Source organism: Hemitrygon akajei, chromosome 22 (assembly GCF_048418815.1).
Source record: "Hemitrygon akajei chromosome 22, sHemAka1.3, whole genome shotgun sequence".
Lineage (NCBI taxonomy): Eukaryota > Metazoa > Chordata > Chondrichthyes > Myliobatiformes > Dasyatidae > Hemitrygon > Hemitrygon akajei.
The window spans coordinates 20,929,554-20,942,805 of record NC_133145.1 but is presented as its reverse complement, the minus strand read 5'-3'; the positions used below and the strand labels follow the sequence as shown (position 1 = coordinate 20,942,805).

At 38.2% G+C, this 13,252-nt stretch overlaps 1 protein-coding gene across 1 annotated transcript in view; it reads left to right on the top strand.

Annotated features, from left to right (window-relative positions):
* gsg1l2b (gsg1-like 2b) overlaps positions 1 to 12,924 on the top strand; it is a 189,249-nt gene extending 176,325 nt beyond the window's left edge. Inside the window, exon 4 of the mRNA XM_073025831.1 lies at positions 3,679 to 12,924. Within this exon, the coding sequence (XP_072881932.1) occupies positions 3,679 to 3,982 (304 nt within the window). The 3' untranslated portion in view covers positions 3,983 to 12,924. The remainder of the gene's footprint in view (positions 1 to 3,678) is intronic.
* The last annotated feature ends 328 nt before the right edge of the window (positions 12,925 to 13,252 follow it).

The following is a 13,252-nucleotide window of genomic DNA, read 5'->3' as shown; positions in this document are numbered from 1 at the left end:
ATTAATGCGGAGGTTAAGAGGGTTGAGAGCTTCAGCTTCCTAGGAGTGAACATAATCAATAATCTGTCCTGATGTAACCACATAGATGCTACAACTAAGAAAGGTCACCACTGCCTTTAATTTATCAGGAGGCTAAAAAAAAAATTCACATGTCCCATCAACCTTATCAACTTTTATCGATGCACCATAGGAAGTATCCTGTCTGGGTGCATCACAGCTTGGTATGGCACCAGTCAGCACGTGACCACAAGAAGCTTATGATCATGTACTTTATTATTTACCTGCACTACACCTCCTCTGCAGGTGTTACATTTTATTCTGCATTTTTATTGGCTTACCTTGTTCTACCTTAATGCACTGTGTAATGATGTGATCTGTATGAAGAGTATGCAAGACAAGCCGTTCTGTGTACCTCACTACATGTGACAATAATAAACCAATTCCAATTCGAATAATGTTACATTGCAACTTTACAAAATACTAGTTGGGCCACATTTTGGGTATTGAGTGCAGTTCGGGTTTCCACACTTTTGAAAGGATGTGATTGCATTGGAGAGGCCACTGAAGTCACTGGAATATTGCCTGGATTGTTATTGTGAAGGAATGGATACAGAGTGTCTGTCTTCTTGAAGCAAAAGAAGCTGAGAGGGTAATCTGATAGAAATTTTTAAGATTATGAGAAGCATGCACAGGAGAGATAGGCAATTTTTTTTTCCATGGAAGGGAAAACAAAAACAATGGGATGAAGTTTTAAGGTGAGAGGAGAGAGATTTAAAGGATAAATATTTCACAGATAAAATAGTTGCTATCCATGACATGCTGCCTGAGGAGATGGTGGAAACAGATGTTTAAGAGGCACTTAGATGGCTACTTAAAGGGCAAGACATGAAAGGTTACAGTCTTAATGCACACAAATAGGTTTAATGCAGATCAGCAAAAAGGTTGGCATGGATGTGATGGGTCAAAAGCCATTTCTTGCTGTGTAAATCTATGTTTGGAAATGTCATTAAATTTCTAGATTAATGCTGATGCTTATACAGGAATAGAACTGCTCATTTTACATCTAATATAAAGAAATATTTAGTCATTCAGATTAACAAGCCTGATAGAGTTCTTTGAGGAGGTGACCAGGCGTATAGATGAAGGTAGTGCAGTGGATGTGATCTACATGGATTTTAGTAAGGCATTTGACAAGGTTCCACACAGTAGGCTTATTCAGAAAGTCAGAAGGCATGGGATCCAGGGAAGTTTGGCCAGGTGGATTCAGAATTGGCTTGCCTGCAGAAGGTAGAGGGTCGTGGTGGAGGGAGTACATTCAGATTGGAGGGTTGTGACTAGATCCACAAGGATCTGTTCTGGGACCTCTACTTTTCGTGATTTTTATTAACGACCTGGATGTGGGGGTAGAAGGGTGGGTTGGCAAGTTTGCAAACAACACAAAGGTTGGTGGTGTTGTAGATAGTGTAGACGATTGTCGAAGATTGCAGAGAGACTTTGATAGGATGCAGAAGTGGGCTGAGAAGTGGCAGATGGAGTTCAACCTGGAGAAGTGTGAGGTGGTACACTTTGGAAGGACAAACTCCAAGGCAGAGTACAAAGTAAATGGCAGGATACTTGGTAGTGTGGAGGAGCAGAGGGATCTGGGGGTACATGTCCACAGACCCCTGAAAGTTGCCTCACAGGTAGATAGGGTAGTTAAGAAAGCTTATGGGGTGTTAGCTTTCATAAATCAAGGGATAGAGTTTAAGAGACGCGATGTAATGATGCAGCTCTATAAAACTCTAGTTAGACCACACTTGGAGTACTGTGTACAGTTCTGGTCACCTCACTATAGGAAGGATGTGGAAGCATTGGAAAGGGTACAGAGGAGATTTACCAGGATGCTGCCTGGTTTAGAGAGTATGGATTATGATCAGAGATTAAGGGAGCTAGGGCTTTACTCTTTGGAGAGAAGGAGGATGAGAGGAGACATGATAGAGGTGTACAAGATATTAAGAGGAATAGACAGAGTGGACAGCCAGCGCCTCTTCCCCAGGGCACCACTACTCAGTACAAGAGGACATGGCTTTAAGGTAAGGGGAAGGAAGTTCAAGGGGGATATTAGAGGAAGGTTTTTCACTCAGAGAGTGGTTGGTGCGTGGAATGCACTGCCTGAGTCAGTGGTGGAGGCAGATACACTAGTGAAGTTTAAGAGACTACTAGACAGGTATATAGAGGAATTTAAGGTGGGGGGTTATATGGGAGGCAGGGTTTGAGGGTCGGCACAACATTGTGGGCCGAAGGGCCTGTAATGTGCTGTACTATTCTATGTTCTATGTTCTATGTAACATCAATAGTACAGAGAACCTTATGAGGAAATAAATTTGTACTGTATTTTATGCAAATCTGATTGATGAAAAAACATGAAGGAAAATGTGGGGAGGAATTTATAAACATGAGAAAGTCTGCAGATGCTGGAAATCCAAAGCAACACACTTCTCCAGACCTTGACCTTTCCCACCCACCTGGTTTCACCTATCACCTTCCAGCTAGCTCCCTTCCCCTCCCCCACCATGTTATTTTGGCATATTGCCCCTTCTTTCTCAGTCTCGAAGAAGGGTCTTGTCCCGAAACGTTGACTATCTATTAATTTCCATAGATGCAGCTTGACCTGCTGAGTTCCTCCAGAATTTTGTGTGTGTTGCTGAGGAATTTAAAAAACCCAATTTCAAAAATAATGTTTTAGAAATATGGTTACATTCACAACATTTAGCCCAAGAAATTGTTCAACATGGCAAAGGGTTCAAATGCCAATGGATGAAAGTTAGGAGTAGATCAGGTGGATTTTATTTTGGCGAATAAAAGGCTAAAGATTCAAGAAATTGATCCCTGTGGGACCAAGCAGTCTATAAACTGGTAATGAACTCCAGAATCTGCTCCATGCTGAGCTGTACTCTATGTGTCAGCAGATATCATTATTTTGAACATTTACCTTATTCAGACCAGAAGATCATGAATTAGTAATTAACAGGACTTTGACTTTGACAGTAGGATTTGTCCTTTGTTTTGACTTGTATGCCTACTTGGAACAAGACAAGGGAACACTGATAGATGATGAAGCTGTTAGAGTTTCATCTTGTGTTCCTCTGTGCCATTATTTATTGTACTTTCCTAAACTATAATAAATATTTTATAGACATTTCTATAAAATTCTTTACTTAACTTGTACAAATGATGCAATTTTCTATCATCTCTTAAATCAAGTTTTGCTTAAAAATGCCTGGAACATGTGCATTATGGGCGTAGTGATACAAGATGAAAGGAAAAAGAAAGGCTGAATACGTTGCCTGTGGATCTTGGCATCATTGCCATCCCGTAATCATGGCTAACTGTTCTGCTCGTTCTAGGTCTTGAGGGAGTCTGTTTCAGAGCTCTGCCATCTGTGGTAAGAACACCTGTTGCCAAGTTGCAATGAATGTTGGCACTACTAGCAGATGCCAAGGTCACCACTGCTTTTAAACTTAATCTTCATGACACATTCTTTGCTGCCACTATATAACTCTGCTTGCACGTGTAGCTGCAAGTGTCCTGTTAACGCATTCTGCAATTAAACATTGGGACTTTCATTATTTTAAATGTGAAATTTAAATGCATGTGAAATTTCTATTTTAATCTGTTAATTTTTGTGTTTTCCTGCAGTCTGGCTTGGGGATCGTTTACCTGCTGCATGGCTGCATCAGTGACAACAATAAACACTTACACAAAAACCATCCTCGAGTTCAAGCACAAAAGGAAGAACTTGGAGAGAAGCTTAAAATCAAAGCCCAAACTGATCGAGCATGAAGTGCCAGCAGAACGAGTTTGGGACAGATATATTAGCTCAGTACCCAGCTCCACAGAGGAGTTCCTTGACCTCTCCAGTAACGGCCGAAAAATGTCTAGTGGCTCTGTCTTTGCAGATTTGAATGACATCCTGGAGGCACAGGGTGAAGAATACTGTTGAGATTCCTGGGACATCATGGCAGATTGGTCAGAGAAATTACTTGCACATTCTGGAAGGTTTCCTCCCTACTGTTTTCTTTTCCCCACAAATCTGATGATGTCACATATCAGATGGAATCACTATGGAATCCTTGATCAACTATAGTATCGTGCTTCGGTTGGTAAAAAAGCTCTGTCTAAAAGGGAGATGGTCATAGCTGACTGTTGGTCATTTACACACGTTGCCTGTTTACATGCAGTATGAAGTTGGTCCTCATGCCTTCAGTTTCAAAACATATCTCATTTTCCATCGCCCACAAAAACTGTTAAAGAATGAGGCCTAATTTGCCCTGTGGGGTAAACACTTATCATTGTAGAGACAGCCAACAAGCACTTAATGGAAAAGTGTATGAATTAAATAGATACAGGAGGATAGGCATCAATCTTCCACAATGAGTGCTGGAATCTAAACAAAGGAATTAACTTTGCTGTCAGTGAGTGTCCTTGGATTAAATGAATTTGACCGTAATCCAGAAGCGCAAATTGGCCTAATTTGGCATTTGATATCAAGTTCTTCAGCCATCCATAATCAAGAGCTGGATGAAATTATCCCTTGATACCATCTTTAGGCGGCGAGTACACATAATGGAGCCAGCAATGGAAGGGTGGCTTTTTCTAAAGTGGTTATTGAGGTGTTGTACTGAGGCAGAATGAAGAGGTACTGTACACAGCCTAAGAACACATAATACTGGCACTAACAATCTGAAAGTGAAACAGTCCCCTGCCCCAGTATTAATGCTCTTCATCTTTATTAAAGATGCATCATCAGAAGGCTCCCAATGATGATGTGATCAGTTTGCAGAATATTGTTCCAAACACTGAATTGCCTTCAAAAAATTTTTTTATCCAGAGACTACACTTAGTTTCTTTAGAGGTTTTCTGCTCTAGAGCTCTTCTTAGTAGACAGTACCATAAATGAAAAGAAACAGTACAGATTGCCATTAGGTTAGAATGAAATGGATAGGCTGTACACATGGCAACACTACCACCATCACCACCACCATCATTATCACCATTATCATCATCATCACCACCACCAGCATCATCATCATCATTAACATCACCATCATCATTATCTTGAGAAAGAGCAAGAGAGCCAATAGCATCTGGGAGCCTAGTTAGAGTCTTAGCTGTGGGGTTTATAGAGAGAGCATTCAGACCTGTTGGAACTTTCACTGTGTTTTTGGTTTTCAAGCATTGTATCTTCATGGGATTTAGATTTCAGTTGCTGCTCACTGTGGATTTTGCATGGTCTCCTACAGGAAAATCTGTACCTTCTTTTCTAAAACAATAATATCACATAAAATGAAGACTTGGAAGAGTAATCCAACTCCACCATTACTCTGAAAGAAGTAAATTTGTGTTAAGCTTGCCCAAACTCAATGTCTGTACCAGAAATATTCAATCCCTCCCTTTAATCCAGTATAAAGTCATAATCTACATTTTCACTTCATGAAAAATGGGGAATTGTTCATTCATTATTTCACAGGTGTTGAATAGTTAGTCACTTATTTTGTAGCATTGTCTGATTGTATTTAAAATTTCCAGCAATGCCCACTTTTTTCTAGTTTATTCCTTAGTCTCTTAAATTATTTCTCATTCGGTCCCATTGTCTGTCAAAAACTGGAAGTGAAAAAATACCAGTCACGGATTCAACGAGTTCCACAATCTACAGTCTTATGACCATCCCTTTACTGCTTATTGCAGCACAGTCAATACATATTGATACTTCTCCAGTGTGAAGGACATAGATCAACGGTTTTTCTTTGTCTTAATAATTTGTATTTTTCCATTCAAATTGTTCAAGAGGTACTGTGATTTAAAACAGAATGACAATCTGACTGGGATAATAACGAAACACTGAAGTGCCTGTGCAGTTGATAGATAAGTTTCAAGATAATACTTGGTTTTAGATCATTGAATCATTGGGTGTTGCAGATGGGGAATTGCTCATCCATAATCTCATTAGATTTGTCTACTGAAATATGATGAAAAGTGATTTTTTAAATATGAGATTTCAGAACTGAGACTCCTTAGCTAAAATGGGAACCAAACATATTGAATGTATCTTCAGATAATACTGAGAATCCCTATACAGAATTTATACATTGCGGAGAACATGTTAAGGATGGAAACTCGTTCGATCCTAAACAGGAGCATTTTATCGAAGAATCAGACATGTTATTGTCGAATAGATTGCCATAATCTCCATTCACAAGGTGTTTAGATCTTTGTGTGATCATTTTAATGTGTTTTACAAGATTTTAATACCTGATTCAATATATCTAAAGATTGTGAAGAAGAGAAAAAAGTATTAGATATCAGTGTCCTCCAACTATAGTACCTATTTTATCAATTAAAATATGTTTATTTCACACTTTGACCAATTTACCAAGGCCCTTCACAGAATTATTATAATACTGAACTTGATATTGAGTCACCAAAGAGGAACAGAAGCTTATAGATGATTAAGAATGAAGGGGTGAAGAGATAACTGGAGCTGACGGATGTCAGAATGTGCAGAGCAGAGTTCTGAATCCCTTCAAACTTCTGGAATCTGGAGCTTGTGATGTTTGTCATCAATACTTTAGAACAGTATCATCTAAAGCTACCTTTTAACCTTTGAACAAAGAAATAGGTTTCAGTAGCAGACAGGCTGATTAATGTGAGGTCTTTAGAAGTGGTGTAGAAATACTGTCCAAAGCTTATTTGGGGTTTAAAATGGCACCAAAATTGCAAAAAGCCTGGTTTAGTTTCACACATAGGAGGAGAGGTGGTGTTGATGACTGAAGAATGGAGTATGTGATGGGAAGCGGATGGGAAGGGTGGAAATTCCACCCTTTGTCATTGGTTGTCCAAATGCCACCTTAAATGCAGATGAAAGGTCAAGAGAGGAACACATAGGAAAACTGTACACAATAGAAATCTAGAGTAACACACACAAAATGCTGGATGAACTCAGCAGGTCAGGCAGTATCTATCTCTGGAGGAAAATATACAGTTGATGCTTTGGGCCAAGACCTTTCATCAGGACTAGAAGAGTCCGCATTAAGAGAGATAGTAGTGACATAGATGTAGGTGACACCAGTATACAAAAGGAAATTGAGGATGTTTCCAGATGACAAACTGAAATTGTAGCTAAGAAAAGGGAAGTGGTAAAGAATAGTTTGCAGGAAAGCTCTGTAATCGATTCTTTATCTGCAAGTAGATATGGGAGAATGGAACACAGTGATTATATTCTACCCAGCCTGGCGATGGTTAAGAGAATAAACATTTGAATCTCATGAGGCAATTCCCTTAAATATCCCAAAAAATTGTTAACCTCAGGAGGGAGAATCCAGAGGTCCATGAACCAGACCTCCTTAGGGAAAAAAAGATGGAAAAGGTGAGTAACTTTAAATTTGTTGTCATTACCATATCAGCCGATCTGCCCTGGGACCAGCATGTAAGTGATATCACAAAGAAGACATGTCTCTGCCTTTAATTTCTTAGAACTTTGGATAGATTTGGCAACCTTGATAAACTTTTATAGATGCACAGTGGGGAATATCCTGACTGGTTGCATCACAACCTGGTATGAAACAATAATGCCCAGAACAGAAAAGTCTACAGAAAAGCATCCGTCATCAAAACCCCCATCATCTAGACGATGCTTTTTTCTCACTACTACCATCAAACAGGAAGTACAGAAGCTTTACAACTGTACCATCAGGTTCAGGGGCAATTATTATCCTACAACCATCAGGCCCCCAAACTAGCATGAATAAGTTCACTCACCTCATCACTGAACTGACTCCACAACCTATATACTCAGTTTCAAGGACTCCACAACTCATGTTCTCAATATTTTTTCTATTTATTATTTGCACAGTTTATCATCTTTTTCACATTGGCTGTTTGTCCAGTATTTATTAAGAGTAGGTTTTAATAAATTCTATTGCATTTCCATATTTTTCTGTGAATGCCTGAAAGAAAATGAATCTCAAGGTAGTATATAGTGGCATAAACATACTTTGCTAATAAACTTGCTTTGAACTTTGACTCTCTGTCCTTGGATACCATTGTCTCTTCACCAGTTTCCATTTCCATGCCAAACTTCTTGAATATTTTTAAACACTCTTCTACAACAGTCCTGCCTCCACCAAATTAATCCTCACTTTCCTGATTTTAATCCCTCCAATCAGAATTCTGCTGAAGACTCACAACAACTCTTCAACTTCAATTCAACTAATTTGCCACCATCAACTGTGGCAAACTCTTAAATCAATCCCTGAGCAGTGTAATTTCTGTTAGTAGTGTACTTTGCTGCTTCTGCAAAGAGCTAATTTTCATGTCATTTATACCCTAGGAATAGATGACTTTATGAATGTTCAATAAGCTCAAATTTCACAATAAACTTGGCATTGAATAAATAAGGCTGGATAATCTCATACTGGAAAGATAGTAACATTGTTCCAAAGTCTTGACAAGATCCAAACTTAATTTTCATATCCTCTTACTTATTAGCTTTAACCTTGACTCTATTCCCCAAAGTTACAAATCACTTCACTTCCCTACTGGTACCAATGTTAACCATTAACTGAGATAAATTGAATTTTAAGAGATGTTGTGAGATTTCAGCAGAATTCTGATTGGAAGGCTTCATACCAGGATAAATGAAACGTTAAGAGGTCTAGGGAGTGTGATCAGGCAGGACTGCTTTCCATTAGCAGAAAGGAATAAAGCAAAACACTTCACACTTTATTTCCTTTTGCATGCCAGTGTCAAATGCTTCATCGTTGCTACTACAGCTCTTCACCCTTCCTCTGCCTCTAAGTGGACAGAAGGTTTGTCTGTTGAATTACTGGCTTTGTTCCCCATTGCATCTTCTCAGCCACCAGATCCATCCCTTTTCCTGATAGTTATACGAAACTGAACATGACGATTGCAAACCTGGTGCCAAGCCTAACCCAAACTGAGCTTTGAATTTAAAGTCAATGGTAAAAGATTGGAGAGATGTTGAAACTGCCTGTGTGGGAAATAGAGGCAGAAATCCTCATCATATTTAAAAAGAAATCTAATTTACCATTGGCTACAAGGTTGTGCACCAGTTGCAGAGAAGAAGTTGATGCCTAAATAGCTCTGTTTTGGAAGTCATGGATAAGATGGGCTGAATTGTTCACTTCCATACAATTAATTTCTTTGAGCCTACAACTCTTTCTCCCCAATATCCCTTCTGTGGCTGAAGAGCAGGCTCGTATAAGATTGTTATTCTTGAATCATAAAAGACTTCCAAAATAATTGACCAAAAACAGTGTAAAATTAATTCAAGCATTTTTATGGAAGTTCATTTTACTGAGTATGGAATTGTTAATAACCTGTATATACTATATTGAAGTTTGACTTATGCAGGGTAAACTGAAGGTGGGATGAAACAGTGTAGATGGGTGATTGTTCTTGTACCTACAGTGAGACAGTGCAATCTGTGGCTGCTTATTTAAGATATAAAATGAGATGTAGCACAGACTTTTTTGTTTTCAAAGTTCAGCTTTCATATATTGCACCATGACTTTACCACTTTCTGAGCTGCTTATGCATACGATTTTTCTAAGATGCTATAAATTATGCCAGTTGTGTCCAATATTTATCATGTATCATTTGACTTGAAGTTCCCAAGAAAAGTGAGATGAAATACCTACACCTATATCTAACTTATAGTTTCAAAGAAATGTCAGCACTGAAATGACAATACATTACTGAACGATGAAACCAATCCTATCATTTGTGCTGTTGTGAAGTCTCATAATATGATCCTCCTTGATAGATATTCAGATCATTTAACCTAACTGGACAATGATTAACATGTTTACAATTAATATCTGTGTTCCTGCCTATCAGAAAGTGATTTAATTTTGCATTATCTGGTATAGTCTGCCAGTGCTTTAGAGTCAAACTTCAACTTATTGTGAAAGGGAAAGATTATGCTCAATGGCCTAAAAATGAAGCTGAACAGCCAGTACACCAAGGATGTACAGAGCATCATCCACTCTTCCGTCTGGATAGTTGTCTCCCAACACAAACTGGGTCCATTTTTTATTGGGTCCCATCGTACTGAGGTAATGTGACTTACTATGCAACACATCAACTCAGTCACACTCATTCAAACTCTGTTTCACAATATTTTTGTAATTTTAGTGGTGTAAACATTTCTGAGCAAGAATGGAACAAAGAATTGCTTTTTCAAATACCTGCAAATGAATGGTTAATATTAAGTATGTACTGGTACAATTGCACCATCTGCTGCTGCTTATGGCAATTCTCTATTCCTTTTTTCTATAGAAGCTCGCCACTTGTTAAACTTGGTCCACTCAGTTTCCATCGGAGTCAGAAGTTACTGATAACCCTTTCCTGGTGCACTTAAGTTCTGTTGTCACTGGATCACTGAATAAATCAATTGCTGTCTGTTGCAATATGGAAAGGGAAGGTTTCTGTTTAATTCAACCATTTACAAGGGAACCTCTCCCAGCTTGTGCAGGTCCCAGCTTCTTTTCCCTCCTGGGCTTCATTGACAAGGATGATTACGTTTGTCACTTTCCTTCCTTTGCTGAAGCTCTGGAAGCTGGTGGAATACTCATGCCTTACATTCAATACATTTATATTTAAACCTGGCAAAAAAAAAGTTCTTGCTGTGCACAAAGTTTGCTTTTGAATTTGGATTAGTCCTATTGAAAATGTCTATTTGGTATGTAATCTAATGCGTATCTCACAGGGAATGTTTACGTGCCACCAAGATTTTGCAGTTAATTAACTTCTAGCAATCCCGGAGAGTGTGTGTTATGTACAAGCTGACCTATATACATGATGATTTCATTAGGTTTTGTATAATATTTCTAAGAGAGGTGAAAACAGCTGTAATGTTTCTCGCTAACAAGTATTAGACCAAAAGAATCCAGCTTGTACCTTTAACTTAAATCATCAGAAATACATAAGATCATTATACTGTGTGAAAGTTTATGTTAGGTGTGCAACATCAGATGACGGGAACATTTCTTTTAGTGTGCATTCCTTTGATTTTGCTATACCCTTGAAATACATTCATAGTTACGTACCTGGTATTACTTCATAGTCCAAATTTATATATGTAGTAAAAGTCGCTTTAAAATGCATTTAGAGTACAATAGTTTTGTGCAGTCCCCATGTGTTAGGCAGTTCCCATTATCTTAGAATGTGAGTGTCAATCTTGCACTATACTATTCTGGAAAGACTCAACATTACTTATTGCAGGAATTCAAGCACACAGAGTTCTCACCTGAGTGTGAAGTTGGGAAGATAGTCTCTTTCATAACATTACTATTCTTTTGGAGATCCTGAGCAGAGTGAGGGAATGTGCCTCCAACCATAAGCACATGCTAAATATTGAATTAAAATTCTATTTCAGTGTCAGGAGAGAACAAATCTGTCTCTGGTCACTGTGTGTTAGTGAGGTTAAAAGGCAATGTTCTCGTGTTAGCCATAGCCTATTGAGAACACACTCGCCTTCCAATTAGAAGATTCTGAGCTTATGCCACATTCCAAATAATTCAACACAAAAGTCTAAAATGACAATTGGGGAGATTTATGCACTGTGGGAGGAACCAGATTTCTTATGACATTTTAAAAATTTAAGGCCTGCCTAACCCTTACTAGTATGTACAAATGATCCCTTACCATTACGCTAAGAAGAGCAGGAAGTTCCCTAGGTGATCGGATCATTATTTATCTCTTAACTGATATCTCTAAAACTTTGCTGGGAATTTTCACAATGGCATCTGTACACTTTCACCCTCTCTGAATGCTACATTGGAGTACAATAGAACAGAACACATTTTGGGCTTTCTGTGATTTTGTTTTGGCGCTGTGTAAGTGCAATTACTTTATTCGTTATGTACCATTCAGCGAAACTGGTGAAATTATTGAAAGCATTTCAGTGTAATCTTAAAAGAAACTACAGAAGCTGGAAGTATGAAATAAAATCAGAAAATATTGGAAAGTATCAGCAAGACTATGGAAAGAGAGCAGAATTAACATTTCAGGACGAAACACCTAAGATACAAAATAAGTTAATTACAACATACAAAAAGGTTGAGTTGGGTTGGATAGGAAAAAATGGGAATTTCACTGATAAGGTGAGGCTAGAGTTGCAGATGTGACAAAGCTATTAATGAGTTAATCTGTTTGAAGCCACAACTTCATCAATAGATTGTTCCCTACAGTAAACACAGTCTCACCCTATCAGAGATATTCCCTTTTGCCCTATCCATCTCCAACCCCATTCACTCTGCATCTTGGTTCACCTCTTTACCAATTCTAACAAACTGAAGTATTAACTTTGCCTCTCTTTCCACAGACGCTGCCTAACCTGCTGTGGGTTCCCTGTTTTTGTTTCCATGATAAATGTCTCTCATAACAATGTCATTAACACAGAGAGGGCATAGGAAGTATTCTCTCCCACCATCCAAAAAACATTTCCCTCCTTAGGTCAGCTTTGGTAAATGTCACCCAACTAATGATCAAATCCTCTTCCCCCTTTCAATCAGGAGAGAGCAACACAGGCAAGTGCTTTATATAAATCATATGAACTATGGTCAGTCTTGTGTTAAAATTCCACTCTATAATTTAAAACAGAATAATTATTTGATCACAAAATTTTCACTGCCATTTTTTCTGGAATTTAAATAGCAATGTGTATACTTATGGGCTTAAATTATTGTATGTAATTTCTAAATATTAAATATTGTTTATAATATATACATGATTACTTTTCAGTAGTACATGTCACTGTAACTACATATTGATCAAACATTCATGTGAAAAAGTTTCAATGTTTTTATGTACAACTGTATATTTTTCAGCAGTGATCAGTAAATAAAGCATTTTCTAACGTAACATTTTGGTGACAGACTTTTTTCTTGCTTGTTGCTCTTTCATTGAAGAAATTGGTGTCTAGTTTTAAAAAGTGATGTTCTCCTCCCCTTCGGCCTCTTTCATGTCCACATTATCCTTGCAAGCCTCAGTCATGTGGCTATGCATGATGTCAAAAATTGTTTTGTTACAAGTGGCTGATAAAGAGTAGAATTCATGACATGTTTAACCAACTTTCTTGGCCCGGAAATTGTACAATCCCCACAAGCCCCATCATTCTGGAGAGCAGGAAGGGATTCTGTAAAGTAATCCAGACACAAATTACCTATGTGGAAAGATTCAAATAAAAAAG